The sequence below is a fragment of the Suricata suricatta genome, chromosome 13 (assembly GCF_006229205.1).
Source record: "Suricata suricatta isolate VVHF042 chromosome 13, meerkat_22Aug2017_6uvM2_HiC, whole genome shotgun sequence".
NCBI lineage: Eukaryota > Metazoa > Chordata > Mammalia > Carnivora > Herpestidae > Suricata > Suricata suricatta.
The window spans coordinates 83,720,355-83,746,165 of NC_043712.1; the positions used below are offsets into that span (position 1 = coordinate 83,720,355).

The following is a 25,811-nucleotide window of genomic DNA, read 5'->3' on the forward strand; positions in this document are numbered from 1 at the left end:
TTCCTTTCTGTTCAAGAATCCTCAAAGTTTAATTAAAGCAGCCAGCCACCTAGCAATTACTTCCCCCGTCCATCTTACCGCGTCCTTATTGTCTGCCTCGGAATTGATTTCTGACTGCAGCCCCTGCCTGCGCTAGTCAGCAAATGTGGGGAGACACTAATGGCAGAACTCATTTTTTTCCCTTCCTTTCATTTAATTAAAACGCATTGTCCGAAGAAGATTTAAGGCTGATTTTAACACGCGCGAGTGTTTGGACCGTTCTGAACATGCCTGCTTGTAAAAGGTGAGGGCCATTTGCACGGAGAGGCCCTTACTCTCTGCTCCCCCATCTGCACCATGCTCTGCACTTGCGTTATTTCCCTCCGCGCGCGGCCAGGCCCCCACCCGCAAAGCCTTCTGGGGACTCTCCACCGAGCATCACCTAATAGCCCCCACTGTCCGCTGTGCCAGGCTGGCTCCCGCATGGCCCCGGGGCCCCGCGTCCCAGGCCGCTGAGGCACGGAGATCCCAGATGCTCTCGTCCATACTGTGTGTTCCCTGCCCCACATCCAGCCAGAGCCCCCTGTGCCCGGAGTCACCTCCTTTCCAGACTCTAAAACCTGCAACGCCTTGTGCGCACTCCCCAGGGCCCTCTTCCTTGAAGCATCCCCAGGTTCTCCAATCCCAAAGTCATTGCTTCGTTATCAAGTGGCAAGGTCAATTTCTATCACCCTCTATGGGACTTGTGGTTTTCTACGCTGTCTCATAACTTATTTATAAATGTGTGTGTGTGTGTGTGTGTGTGTGTGTGTCACAGAACACAAGAAAAGCTCCTTATAAACAGAACATGTCTGTTTGATCGTGTAAGCTAAAATAGTGCTTCTTTTCACATAAAAGGGACTCTGTAAATGTTTGGTGAGATGCATCAACAGTGAATGCATAAAAAATGAATCAATAGCTGCTAAAGATTCGTTAATCCATGCTTATCCTTAAGAGCAGTCCCTAAAGAGATAAAATCCCATCTTCGCGAGATGTGAGGGGCAAGGAGCAGAGGTCTGAGCATGCTGAGGTGGACAACTCAGAACAACAGAGGAACCAGCCAAGCGAAATCTTAACAGAAGTTCAACAAAGAGACACTCGGGAAGTCTGTGTCCTCATAATGCTCAGTCCCTGATCATGCCGAATTTCACCAGATAATATTATTCTCATCCACCTAATGCCTCTTGGAATGTGCAAATGAGCAGTCTTTCTGATCGGAAATGCTAATTCCTTCCCTTTTACCTCCCCATCTCTCATTCCTCTGGAAGGGCTGGGGACAAATCCAATTTGCTACCTTTGCTTTTAAAGATTTGACATCTAACACGTATTTGGGAAGCAGAGAACAGAAGTTCTGAGCCAAGTGGACCCCAGATGGCACACCCCCAGCCTCCTCGGTGACCACCTAAACAGCCGGGACAGGAGCTTCCGTCTTCTGACATCTGGTTGAGCAAGTGACCAGCCACGGACCTGGTTCCCAGTTACCACTGCACACACAGCCCAACATTCCTGCAGAGTCTTTTCCCCCTGAGGTAATGTTGTCAACGTACGAGCTAGCCCATGGTGCTATTTTTGTCAATGCAGAGAAGTATCTTACGGAAAATAATATCCCCTCTCTAGTCCCAGGACTGTATGCTTTACAGTGATGCATGAATCAGGTGACCTCTGGCTCCTTTGGTGAAATGATGCTCTTTTCTTGAGTCATCAGAAGGGAGGCCTGGTTCAGAGAAGTTCTCTAGGGTGAAGCCCCAGGCAGCAACTGGAGTCCTCTGGAGACTTCCTGTAGTCTCTATAGCTTCTGCCAAAGTCATTTCCATGTTCAGAATCTACCGTTCCTCCTTCAGACCCTGACAACACTTTATCTTTCTGCTTACCATCCATGAACTCTAGTGAACTCCAATCTCCTCTCAAGAAATTAACCCTGTCCCAGAAATTCAGACTAGACAGACCAAGTCCAAGGGAAGCATGGGGTGGGGGTGGTGGTGGGGGTGCCAGCAGCGAGTTATGGTGCAAGGATGACATCGCAGACGCTCTGTCCCGGCTTAGATCGGTCCTGCTACGTCTGAGAGGATGGGGAGAGAGAACACGTGGCCAGGACGAGGGATCAGAAGTAGGGGCTGCCGATGCCGCACGCGCTCCTCTAAGCTGGATGGCAGGGACGCCGTTTCTCTTCTCCAGACGCCCTGCCGTCCGCAGGCCTGGGCGTGGACACTTTGTTCCCAAGGTCTACAAGGAGCCTCAAACTCACGGTCGGCCGTGCTACCCACTCTCACACGCTCTAGACCTCATGTTGCCTGTCTGTCTTCATGATGAGCGCCCCTTTGGGAAGCTGCTATTCTTAGAAGTGATGAAACATTGTGACAGTGCAGGAAGCTAGCACAAGTTACAGCTGCTTCCAATCTCTGCAAAGGGGTAACTTTTCGTCCACCGGAAATGGATGTATCACAGCACTGCTCCTCCCTAGGTTGAAAGAAGGAAAAGTGCCATGGAAAACATGTCTTCCTGTAGTCCCCAGTAATTCTCCTGAGTAGAACGAGGAAAACCCGACGTGCCGTCGAGTCAAACATCCAGCAGCGTAAGCCAGTGTTGAGGGCATGTTTGGATCTGACTTTAGAGAAAGAAAATTAGGTATGTTCATTTCGTCAGAAATCAACAAGTCAGTACCCCATATAAACAAAATCTTAAAGACAAACCGTGGAGACACTGAGAAAGAATAATTATCTCTCCTCCTAAGAACTTTGTTTTGCTGTCCACAAAAACTAAAGCCTGTGCTTTTCAGCAGAAACCCGCCTGTTGGCTGGGGAAAAGCACACGTCTTTGTGAAACTTCCATAGCAAACGTCAAGGAAAGGAAGTAGGTGACATATTGGTGACTTACTTTCCCCCCAGTATTTTGAAGATCAGAAGAATATCTCTATTTGACCGAGAGGACACTCGCCCCCACCCCCCGCCTGTCTCCAACCTCCCCACTGGGGGGAACCAAGCAAATTCCTTGGTTTCTCAAGTCATTACCATGGGCTAAAATGATGTGACAATAACAGCACACAGAGGTGCCCCCCACGCCAACCCTCTCATCAGTTTCAAAGTCTGTTTTGTTGGTTCTCATTAATGCCACTCAAAGGAACTGGTCACTCGTGGTCTCGAAAGTTTGACAACAAATTGTGTGATTAAATTCCTTAAACACGTCTGTCCATTACTAATCCTCTTCTGCCAACATCCCTTTCAGAGAAAAATCACAGCGCTCCACGGTGCCTGATTTATATTTCATTTTGAGAACAGGAAGTAAAGGGATTAAAGTTAAGGATTAAAACACTTACTCTTTACTGCATTTTTGCTTCTCCCGAATGGCTTCCTGGTTGCTATAGCTACTGTTCACTGGTCCTTAGCCCCAAGTGCACGCCTTTGCATTAATAAAATATTTTAAATGAGACTTCACGGAAAACAATAGGGGAAGTAGTTTAAGTTCAATTGCTCTTGAAAGAAGAAGCTAACATTTTTTAAAACGTCTTTTTTTCTTTGTCTCTCTTTTGGTGTCCTCAAGAGTGAGGCTTGAGCTGGGAGGCAGCATGGGGACAACCCGAAGACATGCAGTGTGAAATCAGAATTACGCGGCAGGGGCACACGAAGGCTACTCCGAGATAGGGAGTTGGTCCTGACTTTACAAACACTGTTTGTAGGGAGATTAAGGATCCCTGGGAATTTCTCCAATGTTGCAACACCACAGAGCGTTTTAAAGGCAAAACGCACGTAAATGTGGTGTTGCAATTGCACATTGCAAATACCAGCCAGGAAATGAAGAGCTGAGGCTTTTCCCCCCCGCAAGGTCAAGTTAGGCATATCAATGTCATAAATATTGCTGCTTTGTAACCACGTCGTTGGTGTGTGTGGGCGCAGCCTCTGCATAGGAGTGTGGCCAAAGAGGTGACAGCCACAAGCAGCATATGGCGCCAGGGCCCAAGACGTCTGCACGTACAGTGCACACAGCTGATGCAGAGCTGGGTGTCGAGAAGGGAGGGGACATGGACAAGTGAGCAAACACAACTGCGTTTGAGTTGTTCCTTTAAAGTTGTTCCCTTGACATTCCTTTTAGAATACACTGGCTACATTCCTACCAAAAGCCAAGGAAAACTAAGGAGATGGAATAGGAAAACTCCATTTTAAGATCTATTCTCAAAGTCCAAGAGCAGGACAGACTCCAGGATAAACTGTGAAATGACTTCTAATACACTCCCCCATCCATTTCCCCCTGATGCTTGGTTTTTCTCCGCTTTGGAGTAGTTTCAAACTATTCTTCTATCCCCCAGGGGCCCTACTGAAACTACCTCCCTGAGGTCCAAATATCCTCCTCATTTCTCACTTCCTCTGATTCCACCACGTTCCTTGCATTATATCCACAGAGGACATAGATGCTACTTGAAAACTCGTAACTAAGGCCATACTGATGTATTAATGGGAGCCAAGGGACTGTTACGCTGCCTTCGCCATACAGCCAAAGAAAGTTATATCAGGATCTTCTGGAGACGACCGCCGAACTGGGAAGAACGAGTGCAGGGGTGACCACTCTAAGCGCGGTAATACCCAGGCTGGTGGTATGGATGATTGTAAGCAAAGGCGAACAGCTCCCCAATCAAACCATAAGATAAATGGTGCCGCCCATGGACAGGACCGTAGAACATGAAACTCACCTGGATGGAAATGGTCAGACCCACCAGGTACAGAATCCTTTCTTTCCCAACACCCATGTTCCTTCTTTCCTGGCTTTGGTCTTTTCTTTTGGAAATCACTCTGATTTGGGGATAATCCTGAAGATTCAGGGCCATTCCAGGGCTGGGGTTTCTGCTCTGTTGTTCTTGCACATTTGCAACTGAGACGGGGCCACAGGAGCCTGCCGTTCAGAGGCGATTCTCTGTGAGTCTCCGGTTTCTCCACATCTCAGGAGCAGAGGACTGGACTGTCCTTCTGAGCTCTCTTTTAAAGGATGTTTCTATACTAAACAGCTTTGGAAAACCGACTGAGGTAGTCTCTTCCTCCTGACCAAAATGTCAAGCATTTTGGATGCTTTCATCCATTATCAAGGGTTTGGGTTCCCTGAGCTCAGAATCTCCCTCTTGCAACACAATCCACTGAATGTGCCAGAGTTGCCGGGTCCGCTCTGTGTCACGTCATGGGAACTGGGACTTGAGAAAGTGGCACAGAAAATGACAGTACTCCAGCTCCTGCTATTGCTGTGAGTAATAAGCTCTCCTTTTGTCTCTGACCCAAGAGGTTCATGTCTTCTGCCAACATCCATTAAACTACAGCAGGCTAACGTATTAGCTCCCACCTAGAGTCAAATCTCAGGCGTTTTATAGTTCCTGACAACTACAGAACCATCCCTAGATGTGCAGGACACTGGGCAAAACATTTTTGCCCAAGATATTTTTATAATCAAAGTGAGTCACCCCAAGTCAGTATGTCCACATCACACTAGTGGTCCAATCTCAAGCGATTCAGCTAAAGAAATGTTACGCTGGCCATCTGCTCGCCAGGACACCCTCCTGGAGTTAGGGGCTGCCTGTGGGGCTCCAGAATGACCCCACAGTCATGTGTCCTGGGGCTCACGAGGGCTTGTGGTGAGCTCACGTATGGGGTAGAGGGTAAGACCGAGCCCTGAAGGAGAGGAATGGGGGCTGGCACCCTTGGGTACCAATGTCGGCACAGGGATGCCCACCTCCATAGCAGTGCTGGCCCAGCTGCCAAAACGAATGTTTAAAGAATTCTGAGGCGGGTACTGAAAAACATGGGGGCCCTCTAGGGGCAGGGTCTCAGTCAGGGGCCACGCCACCATCTTCTAACAGAAGGCTGCTGAGAGCTTCTGCAAATGACCCCACAGCAACCGCTTGCTGCCAAGTTACAGTTTCCCACGGTGGAAGATCAGAGAGCCCGCAGTACAGAAGGAGCACTGGAGGTGGAGTCAGAAAATCCTAGCTGGAGCACAGTTCTCCCAATGACCCAGTGTGCTCTGTACAGCCATGTAGCTTCTCTGAGCCTTAGTAGGTCTTTCTCTCTAACATGGGATTACAACAATAACCATAATAGTAAGCCTGGAGAACTGCTGAGAAGAAGACAGAGGTACACAGACATAAAGATGCCCAGCAACGTGTGCTGCACACGTATTTGGTAGTTATTATTTCTTTCACCATTTCCTTCCAATTCTATTTCCTAAGGGAAGAAAATAGAAATGTGTAATTCTGTCTTTTATGTCATTACTGGGTATTTGAAATGCCAGCTTGCCGCCTCCTGCTATCACTGACGGCCGAGAAGCTAGACGGAGTGCTGAGGTTCTGAGGGTTTTATTGTGTTAAGGTCTCTGGCCAACTTCAACCTCATATCCTGACAGAGGAAAGGGCTCCCAGTCGGGGTGGACGTGGGAGGCGCATCAGGTAGGACGAAGTGTTAGGTTCCTCTGCCCATTCATGCCGTGGTTTAGAACACCCTGATATGTGTGTCTTTTGACTGTGAGAACGTGTACATATTTCTCCATAGAAAAGAACAGAATGATTTAAGAAAAGCTGTAAGAAGAGCCGGGGAATGGATCACTCTTGATTGCTATTCTGAGTACACAAAAATGAAATCTGACTTTTGTATTGGCTTATCTACTTTGTACTATCATCTCAAAATACAATCAGTCCAAAGACCACAGTGGAGAAGTATTACCCAAATACCTACGGCCAGGGCTTGTCTGCTGGGTCAGCCCAAAGCACTTGGTGGTACAGAGCTTCTTGTCTGACATGTTCTGTTATCTCTTTATCAATGCTTTCCCTATTGACCCTCCCTTTGCAGAGGCCTGGGATGTTCCCGCAAATATGGCGTAAGGAATGTTCCTCATGGCAGTGGTCTTTCCTAAAGACTACTAAGTAAAAAGGATACAAATGGGGAGGTCCCATAATGTGGGAAGATAGACACCAGTGTTAAGCCATTGTGATAACGTGTATCTGCTACTACCTGGCTTAAAAAATTCTTTTTTTTATTTGAGAGAGAGAGAGTGAGCAAGCGAGCAGAGAACAGGGACAGAGGGAGAGACAGACTCTGAGCAGCTCTGTGCAGAGCCCAACATGGAACCTGATCTCATGACCCTGGGATCATGACCCGAGCCAAAATCAAGAGTCAGACACTCAACCAACTGAGCCACTCAGGTGCCCCGCAACGACCTGGCTTTTATAGCTCCCATAGGGGAGGGTGCCAAATGGGAAATATTAGAAAACGATTGCTGGAAGGAGGGCGGGAGAGGGGAGGGAAGCCTAGCACAGGAGAGGAGGGGCAAGCGAGCTCACCTAGCTAGTCAGGGAACTCCAAGTTCTAAGGCTACGGAAACTCTATTGCCAAAAACGCTTGTGAATATGGTGATAAAAGTATGCTTTGAGAAAGTATCAAGAGTCAGGCCCAGAAAATGGGGAAAGACGAATCCATACCTCAAATTTCAACAAGGCGGAAAAAACAAAAAGAGATAAAGCCCAATAAAGCCTACAAATGCCACTGATCACCAGAACACATAGAAATCATGTGTGCAAAGATTCTAGAAAGAATCATGGGTTGTTGAGCAGTTCAGAAGGAAGGACGTAGAAGCCAGGAGAGGGACATCGAGAACACCCCGAAAATCCTTATTTCCTCTTTAGATGCCACTCTGTGAAAGCCGCACATACTATGAGTGTAGAATTCAAGAAGACATTTGGCAAAGTCACTCACGATGGCATCTTGCACAAGACTAAGAATCCTGGAGCTGGAGACGGCCCAGCTGGGGGCAGCCATAACTGGAAGAGCCACTGTATCTCAAGAATATCGATTAATGGAAATATGCCAAGCTGACTAATTGCCTTGTCGCCTTTCACCCCAAATCCCCAATTCATCCGACCCCGTTACCACCATAATTATCTTTTTAAATCATAGATCTGACCACGGTCTGTGTTCAAACATCTTAGTGTGGCCCATAAGGCCTGTTAACATCACTGCCCTTGTCAATTTTTTTCAACCTCCATGCTTGCCTCGACAGCCAATAAATGACACTGCAGGTCTCACGCGACCCTGCTGACCCGAGTCTGTGGCCTGAACAAAATGGAAAGAGTGGAGAGGAATGAGATCCATACACTAAAAGACCTGGAAGCTGGGTAATAAGAAACACATCGCAGAGGACCAGTAATACTCAGGCAGCATCTCTACGTCCATCAGTGAGGTGGTTAACAGAAAAGGATCCTGGGAAGACAGGATAGACTAGTTCACATGTGGGTGTTCCAGGAAGGCATGTTTTCTTTACAAGCTAAAAAAATACACATATAAAGAATGTCTGGATGTGTTTCTTTTTAAATAACAACGACAACGGAAAGAGATTGCCTTCGTTGTCAGAAAGCTCAAGATGAAGAGACTTCACGAGTAGCTTCTGGGACTTTCTAAATGTGATTCCCCAGGCTGGAAGATGTGATTACATTTAAACATGCCTATAATTCTGACGGGCTACAGCTGTGCCCGCAGCTGGCCCCACGGAGTGGCACTGTGGCAAGTCCCCACCCCGAAAAGCCGCTCAGGGAAAACATCGTTCTATTCCAGTTAAAGAGCCGCCTGGCGGAAGCAGGGACCATCTTTAGTCCCTGAGCAGTTAACTCAAGAATTAGTCTGTACCTGACCCACGTCGGAAACAGTGAGCATTTAAGAGGTCACATGACACTTTGCTAGAGTTTATAAAGAGGGCTCCGGACTGTCGGTGGCGGGGGGGTGGGGGGGTGGGGTGGTGGAGAAGACTCTTTTGCCAGAACATTTTCTGGAATGCCAAGATTGCAAACAGTATGTCAAGACTTAACAGACAGCTCTGCATTAAGCCATATCCACGGACTCGGCTGCACATTTCTGCAGGCCCTTTGGTGGGTAGAAACCCAGCGTACCACCTTTCAGCATCATGCTTGGCTTCCTTTTTGCTTCTAAACTTTCTCCTTTCTCAGAAACAAACTAAAGAGAGTAGAAGGAGTAAAAAAAAAAAAAAAAAAAAAAACCCGTATCCTGACTCTAAAAGGCTGAAAGAATAAAATGAGCAAATGTAGACATGATGGCTCTGACATGTCAAAGCATTAAATGTGGCGACGGAAGATCCTTTCTTGACTGTCGCCGCCACCACCATCACTCTGAAAGCACGTGAGTTACGGAGATTGGAGTCCACTTGCTGAAACGCTCATGGGGAGCTGAGCACGGAGCTCACACGCCCGCTCCCCTAACTTCTCCTGCAGGAACGCGCCGGAGCCGGCGGCAGGGAACTTTCTCTTCTTCCCTGACACAGTTCTGGCTACGTTCTGACTTGCGCCTTTTGGCACCACTTGACCGACCCCGTTTCCTCGGCATCGCTGTAGGAAGGGAGGCTGGTTTTCTTCTGCTCTGACCCCTCCAGTTGTCAACTCCCACGCCTGTGGCCGCAGCCACCTCCTCCCAGCGTGGATTTCTGTCTACTTGCAGGGCTGCAGCTGGCCCCGTGCCTGCGTCCTCTCACTAATAGCCACGGCGGTCTCCACCAAGTGTTTTTAAGAGCTAACATCTCTTTGAGGAAAAAAATAAATTACTGGAAGAGTCTGGAGTAGAGAAAACGACTTGCTAAAATTGCAACGATCACCTGTCTTCTCTCTTAAGAAACGATTTAAAAAAACTTAATGTTCATTTATTTTTGAGAGAGAGAAAGAGAGAGTACGAGTAGGGAAGGGACAGAGAGCGAGGGAGATGCAGAATTGGAACCAGGCCCCAGGCTCCGAGCTGTCAGCACAGAGCCTGATGCGGGGCTCGAGCTCATGAGCCATGAAACCATGACCTGAGCTGAAGTCGGACGATTAGCCGACTGAGCCCCCCAGGCGCCCCTAGAAAACTCTTAATAGACAACATGATGTAATTCTAACAGTAAGGTCTAACCTTTACTTGGCTTGTATAATGTGGCAGGCACCATGCTAAGTGTTTTGCTGTCATTACTTCATTTAGTGTGATATAAACACACTGAATTAACAAACATTATATGACATAATATTAGGACAGTAACGACTGATTTCAAAGTTAGCGTATTATGATAAACTTGTACAAGCCTGTCAATTCTTAGATATATAAACCAAAATGTTTTTGAGTATTTGCTTATTTGCTTAAAGTATTAACATCTTCTCCTCTCTTAGCTCAGTGTCTGTAAATTAGTTACCATGAACATACTTGCTCTGAACAGTCAAGGAAATAATACAAACGGGTTGGACCAGGCATATCAAATAATTAATTTCCTTCTGTTTTCCTAGTGAATGTTCAATTTGCACTAATATAAATGACACTTTGGGGTTTGCCATACCCCATTTTCATGTGGTAAGTGTGGCCTTCAAATAAAGTAGCCTCCGTTAAATCTTAACATAAAGATTTCTAGTTTGTGGTGTGACACTTTTCTGGAGCCTCTAGCCCCCAGCCATATACAATAAGACACTAAGCTAGGGATTGCTGTGAAGGTATTTTTTTTACTGTTTATTTGTGAGACAGAGAGAGAGAGACAGAGAGACAGACTGTGAACTGGACTCGGGGAGAGAAAGAGAGGGGGCGACACAGAAGCAGAAGCGGGCTCCAGGCTCTGAGCTGTCAGCACAGAGCTCGAAGCGGGGCTCAAACTCATGAACTGTGAGATCATGACCTGAGCTGAAGCAGGACACTTAACCGACTGAACCACCCGGGTGCCCTGTGAAGGTAATTTTTAGACATGACTGATGTCTCCAGTCAGCTGATTTGTAAGGAAAGGAGATTATCCTTCATAATCTGAGTGAACCTGATCCAATCACTTGATAGGCCTTAAGACCAGAACCCAGCTTTCCCTGAGGAAGAAGACACCCCACATGGGGAGGGCTCATCTGATCCCGGAGTCAGAAACCCGGGTGCCATCTTGACGCCTCCCCTCCCCTCGTCCCTGGCATTCGATCCACCATTACTTCCTGAGGACGCACTTTCCTCCCAGGGGCTGCGACCCCTCCCCCGGACCAGACCTCCATCCCATCTTGTACAAGTGCACGCCCTTCTGACGGGCGCACACGCTTCTAGTCTGTCTCTACCCCACACTCCGAGTCCCCACCTTTCAGCCCACCCCTTGTCAAAACCCAGCTTTGACATAGCTGATGGCCTCAAGGGAAAGAAGTGCATCTCACTTTTTTTTTTTTTACACCAGGCACTTAGCAAACTATCAGATACGCAGTAAATGTCGGGTGAGCAGGAGGCAATTCTCCTTAGTTGGGCAGAGTCTTTTTGGATATTGTAACTAAAGCCAGGCGAAACAGTCACCAGGAATCCTGCATTTCTTTTGCCTCACATGGTCCTTACCTACTTTTTAAACGTTTCCTCTTCTATACAGACTTGTACTTGATATGCACAGAACTGCACGTATTTAATGCACACAATTTGGTTTGGACGTCTCCCTGGGTTGTGTTATGAGGTTTTGGGTCTTTTAGTTTTGTCATTAGAGGAACTTAATTTTGGAGAGTCTGTGAAATCTCTAGAACCTCTACCTAGAAAATACACTTAGCCTATTGTTTCTGGGATTCCATAAGTTTCCAGAAACCCATCCAGCCGTGGAGCTCCCACTTATGGTCTGTGGAGCCCAGGTTAATCACCCCTGAATGGGACCAAATACAACAGGTTCAAGTTTGTTTCTAATTCTCTCTGGTTTGGGTCTCAGCTGCCTTTCTCTTGTTTGGATCTCTCCTGTACGGTCATCCACGTGTCCACGGCACCCGGCAAGACTGGCTATCAGAACCCCTGAGAGATTCTTCAGGCTCGGCAAGGAAAGCATGTGCAAGGACCCTTGTCATTGACACTCCACTGGCCCGGAGGTCTGTGACGGAACAATGCCTTCTGCTGAAATCGCTCCCCTTTCAGCTCGCAGGCCCTGAATTCGCCTCTCAAGCGAGCTGTGAGGACGAGAAATGGAAAAACGGGAGGAGGGTCACGTAAGCTAAGCCACGAGGCAAGTTACGGCGGTGCTTAAAAGGAGCCCCTGCATCCTGACATCCGATCCAAACACAACTCTGAAGACATGGCCGCCTGCCCAGGACCCACCGTGGGAAGTTCTTATGTCAGACTTTGCCAAGCCCTTGGGGGAAGTCGCCCTGAAAGTCAGTCTTCAGAGCTCAGAGAACCTGGATGCAAGCACATGGGCACATCCTGCCCGTGGGTGGACACCAAAGACAAGGCTCCAATGAAAGGGGAAGACGAGGGAACTGGCAGTCATTTCTCAGGAGTGCGCGGGGTTTGAGAACAGAGAGGAAGCGCGGGGCCCGAGAAGGGCTGTGGGGGGGGCTGTTGTGATATTGGGGGACATCGATTACGGTAGCAGAGTCTCAGCTAAATGCTTTTGTTCCAAAACCGTTTTCATCGAGAATTCACAAAATCTAATAAGGGAAAGTGAACGAGAAGCTTAGAAGGCTTCTGTCAGTCAATCAAAAAAGCAATCACCCAGGAGCTATTTCCATAAGGCGCCGTGCTAGGCACCGTACGGCCCAAACTGCTTATTAAAGCACCCGCCAGAGGCCCTCATTCCTCACGTTAGCCCAGAGCCATTGTGGTCCCAAGTGCCAATTTTCAGGGAGAAAAGAAAGAAAACTACTTTGCCACCTATGACAAAATGGCATAAAGTAATCAAGGACATTTCCCAAATATATAGGACAACAACAAACTTTTAAAAAGTAGTATCTAATAACATCCTGTGGAAGCTGTTCCCAAGGACACACTTAGGGCAACACTGCTTTAAGAGCTACAGAAAGACCCTGGGCCTCCAGACCCAGAGAGGATGGTGTTTCTTTTTCTGTATTTCCAAGACTGAAGGCAACTTTTCCTGATCTCTCCAGAAGGAAAGAGAAGCTTTTCCTCACGACCTGGACCTGCTTGCTTTATGGACAAGTGGCCCTGCTGTTCCACCGTCCACACCCAACTCAGATTCTCTACGCCTCCAAGGCGCCAGAAGCTGGCGGTGGCTCAGTGCTCTCAAAGGCATGGCTGGGACCACGGGGCCTCGCTAAGACAGAGGCCTCTGCACTCTCTGGACAGCTTCCAATCAGGTGCTTTGAGTAGGAGGTTAAATTTAAGATGACTTATTTACATCATTTATAGTCAACTGATTAACATCACTACTTTGGGCCACAATGGTTTGCCTTATCAGAGCCAATCCAGCGCCTCTGTCAAAATGGGTCACCTTCGACTGAGGCCTCAGGGTGCTGGGGCCGGTGGCAGGTAACATGGTCGTTCTGAGGGCAGGGATAAGCCCTCTGTCACCAACCATCGTTAGAGTATGGAAGTAGGTAAACGACTCACGTAGAAGAAGAATCATGTTAGTGCCATTTTAACACGAGCATCAAGACTCTTCCACTACGATTTCCAATGTGACTGATTACGTGTGAGAGGGGGAGAGGTTAGCTCATCTTGAAATCCCGCGTCCACGACAGGTGCCTACTGCCGACATTGTGTCAAGAGTCGGAGGGACTTTTAATTTATTCCTTAGCAGAGAGAGAGAGAGAGAGAGAGAGAGAGAGAGAGAGAGAGAGAGAGAGAGAGAGAGAGAAAGAAAGAAAGAAAGAAAGAAAGAGAGGGAGGGAGGGAGGGAAGGGAGGAAGAGGGAGAGAGGAGGGGAGGGGAGAAGGGAGAGGAGAAAGAGAGAAGACAGGGAGGGAGGGAGGAAGGGAGGGAGCAAAAAAGAAAAAGAAAAAGGAGTCATGAGCGGGAAGGCCCTGACTGTGCCCCCTGAGCACGCCCCGAGCCAGGCAGATGTACAGAAAAGCGGGCCTCACCAGCTACTGAAATACGGGCCTCCAGGTCGGGGAAACGGATTTTTTCGCACAGCTTTCGAAGATTCCAACAACCGCACAAAGCAAGGTGAGCTCTGTGGCACTCAGTGGAATCACTTACAGGTTTGGGTCTGGGGGGTGGGGGCGGCTCTGAAGAGATGCCAGAGAACCTGCCAGGCCTCCCAGAGGAGAAGTGTACCCCTGAGCCGCTCTGTCTTAGCCAGAGGGCTTTTCTACACAGCTGACCTCTTAAGTAGGAAAAGACAGGTACGCGTCGGGTTGGTCCACGTTCCAGACGCCGTGCTGGGTTTTCAACGGGCTGTGCAAAGGTTGCAAAGCTGAAGTCACGAGCAGGGCGGCCCGAAGACAAATGTTAAACATGGCGCATCTCCCCGGAGCTGCGAGGCGGAGGACCGTCCACGCCATCGGACTTCTGGCCCCGCATTCTTCCGCGTTCACTTTAAAAAGTCCCTTTGGAGGACAAGCCAGAGGTGAAGGGAAACCCCCCCCCCACCACTTATGCCACGACCAGGGTGCACATGAAACATTCTGATAAAGCTCACAGCCTTGGGGAAAGTTTCAAGTGGCTCACTGCCTGGCTTTCTCTTGCTGTGCCCCTCAGGAGCGGGCAGGACTGAAGCCAGACTCCGCCTTTTGCTCTGCAGGCTGCACTCTCTTCTCGCCCGAGACCGAGACCGTCGCCGGGGCCTGCGCGGCTCGCTCCTCACTTCTCCGAGGAGCCTCTATGCAATGGACCCGAGATCTGGAAGGCGCGTCCGTGGAAGAAGGCTGCTCTCGGCTGATGGAGTGGGTGGGTGCGCACACGCTAGGCAAAGAGGAAGGTTCCCTTCTGCGGGCAATGAGCCCAATTATCCCAACTCCTTTGCAGAAGAGCCTCACCTGGCCCTTCTCCCCCTTCTCCTTTTTTTCCTTCGTGGCTTGAATAGTATTTAGCTAAGACTGCAGGTTCTGGGTTTTCAGTAGGATCCAACAGGTGCGGGGAAGGGCCACATGCCCGTGGCCAGGACGTCGCTCACGGGGCCTCGTGTGATCAACATCGGTCTTAGGGCTCGGGGAGCCTCCTCACTGGCCCGAATTTCAGAGTAGGGCCTCATAAAGCCGGCAACGTTAAGACCAAAATAATGTCATTTAGTGTCTAGGGGGAGGTTAAAAAGAGGATTAGAGGAAGCAGGCAGGCGGGTATATTAACCAAGTCCATGACTAACAGGGTGTGACAGAAAAGGGTTTTATTCTTTTCAACAAAACAATTCCCTAGGGCTGGGGCCATTACTCTGCTGTGCCTTTATCACCTTGGAATTTCTATGGTTATTTTTGATGAATTCACATTTTTTGTAAAGGCTTTTTTGAAATGACGCCAGTTTTCAATTTTTAATTAAAGTCGTAAATAATCTTAATTCTGCCTTAAAAGGTTTATTGTTTCTTACTTCTTTTTTTTTTTAATTTTATTATTGCTGCCAGGAAATATTTCAAATGCCAAGCACTGATGTGAGTTAGCAATTAGAATCTCTCCAAGGTCTAGTAACAACGTTGTACACGGTGTAAGTATTACACACCAGTACAGCAGCACAAGGTCTGAAAACGTGGATTGGCGGATTTCAGGTTTATTCACGCGGCTTCTCCTGGGAGTGGCATTTCCTCTTTTTATTGGATGGAGCAACTTTCATCATTTTAATTTCCACAGAATAAGTTGTCACTGATTCAGAACAGATTTCAAAAATCTTCACATTGAAAAGACAAGTCACTGAGGTCTGGGCAGTGAAAGGCAGGAAAATCAGCTCACCCGTTTGCAGGAAAACAGGGGGCGCCTCCAGTAAGTCACTACAGACAGAGTACCTCATGTTACATAAAACAAAACGAAGGGAAAACCACAGTATCTGATGTTAGGCTATAATACTGCTCCTTGAACCTCTGTGACCCAGCCCCACTGCTGAAGGCCACACAAACTGTCCATCAATTTCTACTTTGTAGACTCAGGGTCTGGTTTCCATTTGTTAAATGAGTGCTTCAAGGATCTTTCACACAGTCCAAATGATGCTTCCTTTATATGGAGGCTGAGACAGACCACGTTTGAACAAGAGAAACCAATTAATTAATAATCCCTGAAAATATCTCATTATGTTTCCATACCTACTGTCAACCTAGGTGACCTTCTTAAGCAGAGTGTCAAATGTGGCGTTTATTTGTCTGGATGCAGACCTACGTGCCCTCATGTCTGCGGCAGGTGTCACTCTCCGTGAAGGTGCCCTCCAGTCTGAGGATAGATTTCCTCATACGCTAAACCCCTCACATTTCAGATACCTTAGGAGGTGGATAGTCAGATTTAGGAGGAAAAACTTACTAGAATGTTTTTGTTTTGTTTGTGTTTAAAAAAATTTTTTTAATGTCTATTTATTTTTAATTGAGAGAGAGAGAAAGAGAGAGAGCACAAGCAGGGGAGGGTCAGAGAAAGAGGGAGACACAGAATCCGAAGCAGGCTCCACAGAATCCGAATCTGAGCTGTCAGCACAGAGACTGACACGGGGCTCAAAATCATGAACTGGGAGATCAGGACCTGAGCTGAAGTTGGGATGCTTAACCAACTGAGCCACCCAGGTGCCCCTGTTTTGTTTTTGTTTTTTAAACAAAGACAACTTTTCACTTCAAGTTCACAAGACATACACAGAGATAATGGCAAAAGCCCGTAGACTGCGGCCCTGCAACATGGTATGAACGTTGGTGTTGTCCAAACACGAAGCACCCGCCTTCCAACTTTATGTTATTAATTCACTTAGCAGCTCCTTACTGTTCTACCATATAGGACCATCTTCAGTGCATGTTGAATGATCATCTGTTGTCAGTTTACTCCAATAGAAGACACTTACAGAAAAAAAAAACCGATTTTAACAACTGACTTACAAGAGTGGGTATGTGTACAATCAAGGGTCTCTATCAAATCCTTCCAACTGGGCGTTTTTCTAATTCACAGGGAAGAGGTCAAATTCTTTCCATAAAGAGCCTTCAAATGGCATTGTGCTAACACCTCTCAAGGAAGAAAAACCTCAAGTAAAAAGAGACTACACAGCATTTCCCAGCATAAAAGCATTAAATCTTCATAAACCAGGAAAGAATGCACAATTCTAGTGAACCAGAAGCCACGGTGACCTGAACGCCAGGGCCACGGGGTTCAGTCACATCATGGGGCTAAACGACTCAGAGTAAATTGAATCTTAAACTTCTCTTAAATTACAAAGGGCTCTTAAATGAATCAGGCACCATCTCAACACAAATGAGACACTCAGAAAGCTAAGGTCAGCTCAAGGTGGTTTTCTGCCATGGTCAGAAGGTACTGGTTGGTCCCAAAAGTTAGAAACTCAGTTATTGGGAAGTGACTCAAAAGCTGCTAAGCTCCTTGTCACCACGGGGCCAACCACTTGCTGGAGATCTAGTGAGGTCAAGAGAGAGAGGGAGAGTGAGGGAGAGGGAGGGGGAGGGGGAGGGAGGGAGAGGGAGCGGGAGGGAGAGCGAAAGCGAGAGAGAGATTGGATGGTTGATCTTTAACATTTCTCCAAAATCCGAAACACTATGATTTCTCTGTGCTTTGAAAAAGCCACATTAATTCCTCACTGATATCAAAGTCATTTTAGATTCAATTCCCCTCTCAGATTTCCATACACAGCACCTATTAAGAAGCATGTTTTTTTCTAAGCTTAACGGGGGTGGGGAGGATGCTCTGTACTTACTCATCCTAGAGATACACCTACCTTCTCCATCAGAACTCACAGGGTTTTGGCCAATTGATATTTTATGAAAAAGCACTTATCTCCAGAAAGGGTCTTTGTTGTGCTGCTTTTCCCAATTCAATTTTCTTTAGCTATTTGGACTTAATTTCCATAAAAGCCTTTTGTTACTCTCTGGTTAGGTGACTTTCACTAATTTCCTCTGATTTTTATGATACAAGCCCTCCCCAGACATTCCTATCAGGTCATGTGAGCGACGCAAACCACAGCACCGCTTCTACTTTGGAGAAGATGTGCCCCTCCGAAGAGTCTAATGCCTGAAAGTACCTTGAGAAGGATCAGAGTCCCAGCGCCCTGCACGAGGCCCCAGGGCTCCGGGAGCAACTTAAATGTGCCTTTCCTGGCTGGATATAGTCTCTTTTAAAGTTACCTTTTTTCTCGCTTGTTGATCTTTGGAAGAATGTGCCTTCACATGCTTTCTTAGGGAACTTGGGTCTGTGTAGCGTTTGGTGCATCCTGGAATTTGACAAGCATAAGGTTTCTAAATGAGAAAGAAAAAAACACAACAACAACAACAGCTGTAGTTAAATCATAAAGGTGACCGGGGAAGATTTACTCAAGACTACTGACTTCAGAGCACGAACTGTGACCAACTGCCTGATGCGAAACGCTAGGCAACACTTATGCGTTTTAATTAGAAAGCCCAGTAAGTTTGCATCAAGGCAAAGGGGAGAGTCAACTTTTCTAGAAACGAGGAGACCACATGAGGGGTGCGCTCTTCCCCCAGAACCTCTTGTGGCATTTCTGGATGTGGAAAGCATTAGCAAGCATCTCTAGTCATACTTACAGTTATGTTCCCCTGAAAACAATCTCGGGCACTGTCAGAAACTAGGAAACACACATTCTCTAAGAGTTCAGGTATAAAGAAGCTGCAGAAAAGTCCAGAAAAGACTGGGAATGTTTCAGAGGAAACCTGATTCAGAAAGAGAAGGAGAGAATGAAAAGGGAGTGTTAGTGAAAAGTGAGCCAGAGACTGTAGGTGTCGAACAACAGACACATGCAAACTCAGCCAGAGAAACACTGAGCTTACCACAGGGGGCTCAGTGCATAGCGGGGTTACACGCACAAGCCCGCGGCTGAGTGTAATGAGAACACAAGTTTTGGCTACTTCCAACACCCAGGCTCCTGAGATGTGCGGTATAGAGCCTACGGCTGAGTCTAGGATCGTTTTAGTTTTTGCACCCCTGGTGATTGATACACAATTATGAGGAATGGATGAATGGATGGGAGCACACTATACATCCATTCAAAGTCTAGCAACTATTCCTGTTCTAATAACAGCAGTGATAGCAAGGGCTTGAGAGCATGGCCTTTAAGTTATGAAATAAAGTGGAACTCGCTGTTCACCCGGAGAACTAAAATAAGAAATCACAAGATAAACCGTGGAAGTCACAGCTTATAGTCACTCACCAACTTTGGACCTCAGTAGGGGACATTAATTGGGGTTGTGCCCACATGATTTGAAATGTAAGGAGGAAAAGTGAAACTGTGTCCCTCAAATAGGATCCTCACTTTAGGAACCTGCTCTTGTATTGACCAAAAGGGAAAAAAAAAATTCAGATTTTTTTTAATGGTTTATATTTGGCTCCTGTTTTCATGTACATGTTCGTCATGCACAGGCACAATATGCCCCGCTGGGAGCCATGTTTATGCTTCGCTTTTTTGTTTTTCCCATTTTTGATTCCAAACACAAGGTAAAGTCATGAAGATAAAATTTAGTTTGGCACTCCCAATCTGAAGTCTAAGTCTCATGTCTCTGATCCTGACTGACTGACTGAATCCCCCAACAGGTCTTATGGTGTCATGGCGTGCTGGGCTCTGCATTACATACAGGCACGCTAACAATGAGCAACGGATGAACCCCGCTCTCCGTATGCCAGGGGTGCAAATGGGGAGCCAACGTGGGCTGAAGCCACTAGCCCACGAGTCTCCCTCGGGTAAACAAAGGCTTTCTTTCACCTGGGCATCCCTTCTGGATTCGCACAGGGGTCTTGCCATAGCCTTCCCGACCTTGCCCTGGCTTTCGGGGAGCACCCAGCGAATATCTTTATTAGTCATGTTGTGACCTCGTAAACTTGCATTCTGAGCATGAGAGGAGATGATGCGTGTAAAAAAAAAAACTTTGAGAACATTAACACGTTCTATAAACCAATCACATTATTATTAGACATGGTCACTAATATTTGGGTTGAAAAGAAAAGGAATGGGTAATGTCATTTTGTATTTGATTTTGAGATGTTCTTGAAACATCTCCCCATCCTTCCCAGCTGGGCTTGCCTCTCTCCCCTGTGAGCCCCCTGGGATCGGTAAGCCAAAATAGCCATGTCAGGGGCCGGTCTGTGGGGTACGGGTTACTGGTAATTTGATCTCAGGTTACCTAAGCTTTAAATGGCATGCTATACTTTATTAAACTATATTTTCCATGTGCGCTGTAAAATCATTTCCCCTGTTTAGACGTAAGATGCTAACGGAGCAATAAGTTAATAAAACTTTTCAGGGTTAGAATTTTGAACTTGGCAAAAATCATTTTCCTATAAGAATCCCCTGAGTGGAAGAAAGATACTTTATCCAAAATTTTGACAGCATTAGCATAAGGAGTGCTTAATGAAAGGAAATGGAGACCTAAATTTAAATAATACATTCTTCAAGCCGATACAGTTTGCTTTTTAAAACAAATGCTTAATTTCTGCACGGTTTAAAAAGAACTTACCAGTTCATTTAATGCAATGAAAATTTAAACAGGAGGTAGGTGTGCACCTTAAAGGAAGAACGATGCTTTTGAAAGACTTAAGAGAGAGGTATTAAGAAAAAATAAAAATCGCTGGGTTTTAAAAGCTACTGCATTGAACTGAATCATGAAATTATGATCTGTGGTAGCTTTCCTCAAAAGTTTTAAAAAGTAATTTAAAAAAAAAAATTCCAAAATGATTTTAGAAAATGCTCGTAGTCTGATTAGCTAAAATTAGCTCCAAGTAAAGAAGGGTATTGTGAAGCCGAACACTCAGACTTACAATAGTTCTTACAAAGCACCAGCTCGAGTGGAGGCAATTTCTCGAGACAATCTTGTCTCGTGAATGCTCATTCTTCCATGATAAAGTTTAATGACAAATTGGAAAATTTATTAGATTCTACCAAGACCATTTTAGACATACAAAATAGGGCATTTTAACATAATTTATTCTTTTTTTTCCCTATTTCTACCTTTGAAAACTCCTGCTATTCACCAAATTTATTCATTTAGTATTCCACTCTGGTGGTCCTAAGATCACAGAATTCAATTCAGCTAGAGCAGAACAGGGCTATCCCGCACCCGTGTGTCACTCTAATTATGTTTCAGCCATTTACCAGGCAAACCATCACGTTTATGTATATTAGGAGATAATTCTGTTTAGAAAGGTTATGTGACATATAGCTAAAATGACTTCTATCAATATGACTAATAGAGACTAATATAAAATTTAATAAATATGTCAACTGTAACAGCCGAAGAATCTTAAATATGTATGAGAAGGTGTGTAGAAATAACAGTATCTTTTCAAAATTCAAATTCTGGTGCAGTTTAATAATAGGCATCGGAATGTTAACACTGAAAAAGTACTGTCATGAATATATTATTTGCAAGAACGTGGGATAAGAGATCTGTGGTGTGTAGGAGACGTCCATCCCGATGGATTTGTTGAGTGCAGTGAAACTGCACGGAGTCTACGTGGCCCCAGAACTGGAGAAACGCAGAGGACAATCGACAGAACTGAGAAAATAAAGGAGCCTCAGAAAAGGAGCAGAACGTTGCGGCACTGAGAGAGTTAAGGCGAAATAATGGCCGCCCATCGTTCTCCCAGGGGTTCTGCCCCTGGATCTGTGGCTGTTAACACACCGGAGGCGTGAGGCAGCTTAACCCTGGGGAGAGACCCTCGGATTCGTTGCAGATCACCTGAAGGTGAAAATGCCAGGTGATTTCTCTAAAGCGAAAGGCCAGCGTCACCCAGTGACCATGCCAGTCTCAACGTTCTTACGGCAAAAGAGCCTGGGGGGGTTCAGTCCCTTAAGCGGCTGGCTACGGCTCAGGTCCTGATCTCACGATTCGTGAGTTCGAGCCCCAGGTTGGGCTCTGTGCTGACCGCTCAGAGCCTGGAGCTGCTTCCGATTCTGTGTCTCCCTGTCTGCCCCTCCCCTGCTCATGCTCTGTCTCTGTCTCTTAAAAATAAAAAAAAGAAAAAGAAAAGAACCAAGGTAAAGAACAAAAAAACATCTTCCCATCTAGCAATATTAAATATTTTCTATTTTAGCATCTTGACATTTAATAAGGCCCAATCCTCATAGTCGTTTTGTGTACTAAAATCTGCAATGTGACAGCCCCTGAAATGTCTCTGCTTAGGACACACAGGCAATCAAGGAAGCCCTCTGTCTCGGGCGGCTGTAATATTTAGGGTCACCTGTGACTACAGAAAAATGAGGAAGAGAGCCGGGCAGGGCCCCTTCTGGATTTGCCAAGGTTCCGCTGCTGCCTTGGCATTGTCCCTGTCACCCACAGACCGTAAAGCAAACACCGTCACCGCCCCCCCATCACGCAGGGCTCCCCCACACCGGGGCCCGGGGCTGGACGCCCGAACGCCCCTGCCGTCCTTACAGTGTCCACGTGTGTCCTCTGGTGCTTGGCGCGGTCGCTGGAGTTACTGAACGCCTTCTGACAGCCGGGGTGCTGGCACACGTAAGGCTTCTCGCCTGTGTGGCTCCGCAAGTGGATCTTGAGATTCTCAAGCCTTGAAAAGGCCTTCTTGCAACCTTCAAACTGCAAAGAGAAAACGAGTTTCAGCTGTTGAGAAGCAGCTTGAATGTTTGGGTCTGGGGGACAGGAAAGGGAGAAAAAAGAAGGTCCTGAGTGTGTATTTAGCCTAAACCAAAACACAAAAATAATAAAATAAAATGAAATCCAAACAGTAACAAATATTACTTCTAAAAATATCCACATATTTATGTGACCTGCATTTTTCCACTAATATACATGCCACTTTCCATACCAGATCTGGGTCCCAACCTGATTTCTGTGATTACTTATGTCAGAGAAAATTTGCTGTGAACCATCTGGCACAGTTAATAAAAATACAGTAATGCGTGTCTTAAAGACTTATGAAAAAATTAACACACTTTTCCATTTCCAAATTGCTCTAAATGGAAGGAACCAGGAAGGAAGAAACTTTTGACAACTAATAAACTAACAACAACAGAAAAAAATCAAAGTGATGTATGAGAATCAAGGTGAGCCAGGGATGAGCATCAAGATGAAAATGGCATGGTTCCTTGGAATCGTTAATGGTCATAAACTTCCTGAACTACCTTAAGGAGGTTTTCAACTCCCCAAAGAGTGAGTCTGCTAACGTCCACTGTGATGCCAAGCCTCATGCCATGAAGTCTTCTTAGCATGCTTTTAAAAGAGGAGCTGGAATACAATTCATTTAAGCGCTGGGAACGTTCTCCAAATAAAGGGATAGTTTTACTTATTTTTGTTTTTCTAAGAAATGTTGTTACCTAGTTCATGAAGAGAGGAATTGAAAAGAAAAGGCTGGAGATTTCAAGAAATGCTTTATTGGTTTGTCAATAATAGTTATTGACGGTACCATTTGCTCCATGTCTTCTGTGGGTATAAGAACAGCTCTTAGCTAAGAGGCTCAAAGGGAGCCCAGTCCGGAAGTGGTCATCTAACAGAACGTGTAAGAGAAAGCCTGTAAATGAGGCATAAATGTAAGGTGGGCATATCCCCTCGGACTCTGTCTCTGCCACCACGCCTCAGAATACTGATGCCACTTTGACAACTTGAGTCCCATTTGAGTTCCCACTGCAAAGGAAACGTGGAAATATGGAAAAGGTATCAGAACAAAGCCTCGTGTGTTTCAAGCAATCAAGAAACCTTATTTCTCAGAGAGGAATGTGGGGGGATAGAGCAAAGGACAGAATAGGGGAACAGAAGGTTAAGTTCAAGGTGGTTTCCATTCAAAACCAGCAGGTGTTACTCAACGTTACCATACGACCTTTTAAAGGATTCCTTGGTTCTCTCACTTATTACGAGAGATGGGGAGCATGGGGTCCCTTGTTTGGGAAGGGACGGTCAGAGCTGGCCAGGCTCTGGTTATTTGAGGTTTCACCTTTAAGTGAAGGATGAACTGAAAAGAAAGGACAAGCACACATGTCACAACTTGAGCTATTGAAGCCGTCCAGATTTTGCATGCAGGAGTATTTTAAGAAATTTATGAAAGTTGCACTTGTGCTTGATTGAGAGTTATACATGTTTCACAGACATATGTTGGTTTATTTCAATTTTGATATTTTGCTTAAAATAAGTTTGGTGTTTTCCTGATTTCGATTTCACATAAAAATAAATTTAGCCCGAACAGAAGAGGATTTGCTGATGAAGCCACTGCTTTTTCAACAGAGTGGAAGGCATATGATGACACTGCTCGGGACGGAAACAGGAGTTCAGTGGCTTATTTGTGGGTTTTCAAGTGGGTCTCAAGTCTGAGAATAAAGGGGCTCAATGTTGACCCCAAATTCATGGCTAGGAGGTCGCTCCTGATCAAACCTTGTTTTTAAGGTTCTTTCTGAATGACGACTTGGATCAAAGTGCTGGAAGTCACCTGGTGGACCGTTCTGGGGTCTGAGATGAGCCTGTGGTCACGGACCCCTCAAGCCTGTAGTCTAGTATCTCGCAAGGCTCTTTTGTAGGACCGACGCTGTTCTGGAGCCAGCTCCAGGGTGCAGACCCAGACCCAGGGGACCCTGGCCCCCACCCTCTTGTCTGATCGTCCCAGATGCTGGTCAGAGAGAAGGCTGCATTGCTGAGGCACCGGCAGGGGGGATGCAGGACCACTTCAGAACAGGTGAATGAGGTTTCTCCAAGCACCAGACACACAAGACCCCCCCACCTGCCGCACAGCAATTAGAGGGATCTCAAACACGTCCTAGAACTAATTCAGACCGTCTGCCTGATCGCACATCAGCTGGATGTTAGACCGGTGTTTCTATGCTCTCTCCTGTGAAAGGTCCAGTAAAACACCCAGTGAAAATCAAGGGATCACTATTATGACTAACAGAAGCCGTGACTAGGGCGGAGCGCCTCGCAGCCTTCCGAGGACAGGAGTGACAAGTGACTTGCATCTCAGAACATCCTGACCTTGTTTAAAGAGCAAAGATGAGGAAACTGTGGCGCCCAGAAAGCAAATGACAACCACAAGATTATCCACAAAATCATGAAAATGCAGCTGGTCTAGGATGTCTCCTTGGCAGGAAGAGAGGCTGGAAGGTAACAGTGTCTGCTGCACCCGCAAAAGCCTTATAGCATTTTCAGGGGAAAGGGTAGCAGTGAAGGGGTTTGCCCCCACGGGACTGTATGAATAAAGGCAAGAGAAAGGCAATTTCCCAGACTCAGGGGCTGACAACATATACCACCCACTCACTCTTGCTTTAAAACAAATCACCTGAAATCATGAACCCCAAACCAGTCGAGTCAGGTACTGAGAGCCTGACAAATGCCTCCTTGGGGGTCCCAGCACCCAGCGCGTCACGGCCAGCGGAGGGCACACACCTGATCGAACTCGCCACACCAATAATTCTGCCAGAAGAGGAAGGGGGTGCCGTTCACTGTCTAATGGTGTCCGGATGAGACTTGACGGCAAACCATTTTGTAATGAGTCATTAGCATTCATTATGAGAATAACCCTGTAATTCAACACAAGAATTTCCTTTCCCTCAGGGCAATTTTACCCCTAGATTTATAAATTCGGTTAAATGCAAATACAGTAAAAATAAACTAACAATTAGATAGAACTATAAAAGACTGTTACAAAATATTCCAAAAAGGGATGCTTTCGGTGTCTCGGCAAATGGATGCCTTTTTCCTTACTATGATGTTGTTATTCCTTTTTTTTCCTTCATATTTTCTAAATCTTTAATGAGTGAGTTTTGTTTGTGAATGAACATCTAAACCTAGAAAAGCAAGGACCACACAAAGACTGTTTTCCTTGGGTTTCACCAAATGCTTTCTCATCAAGTTTCCTAAAGTACAAGGTCCATCCTGACATCTAAGGTCCAAAGTACCACCTGCCTGCTCATGACAGCCTTACGCCAAACTTGACCAAGAGACTACTCTCTCCGGTCCTCTCTTCCTGGACTGGCCGTAGGGTTGCTAGAATCAGACCACCAAGCCTGAGGTT

The 25,811-nt window shown here is 46.4% G+C and overlaps 1 protein-coding gene across 1 annotated transcript in view; it reads right to left on the reverse strand.

Annotated features, from left to right (window-relative positions):
* The window catches only part of GLIS3 (GLIS family zinc finger 3), a 430,817-nt gene that overhangs the window by 74,346 nt on the left and 330,660 nt on the right, over positions 1–25,811 (reverse strand). The window contains exons 6-7 of the mRNA XM_029919687.1: positions 22,235–22,396; positions 17,978–18,088 (exon numbers count right to left, since the gene is read on the reverse strand). Of these exons, the coding sequence (XP_029775547.1) occupies positions 17,978–18,088; positions 22,235–22,396 (273 nt within the window). The remainder of the gene's footprint in view (positions 1–17,977; positions 18,089–22,234; positions 22,397–25,811) is intronic.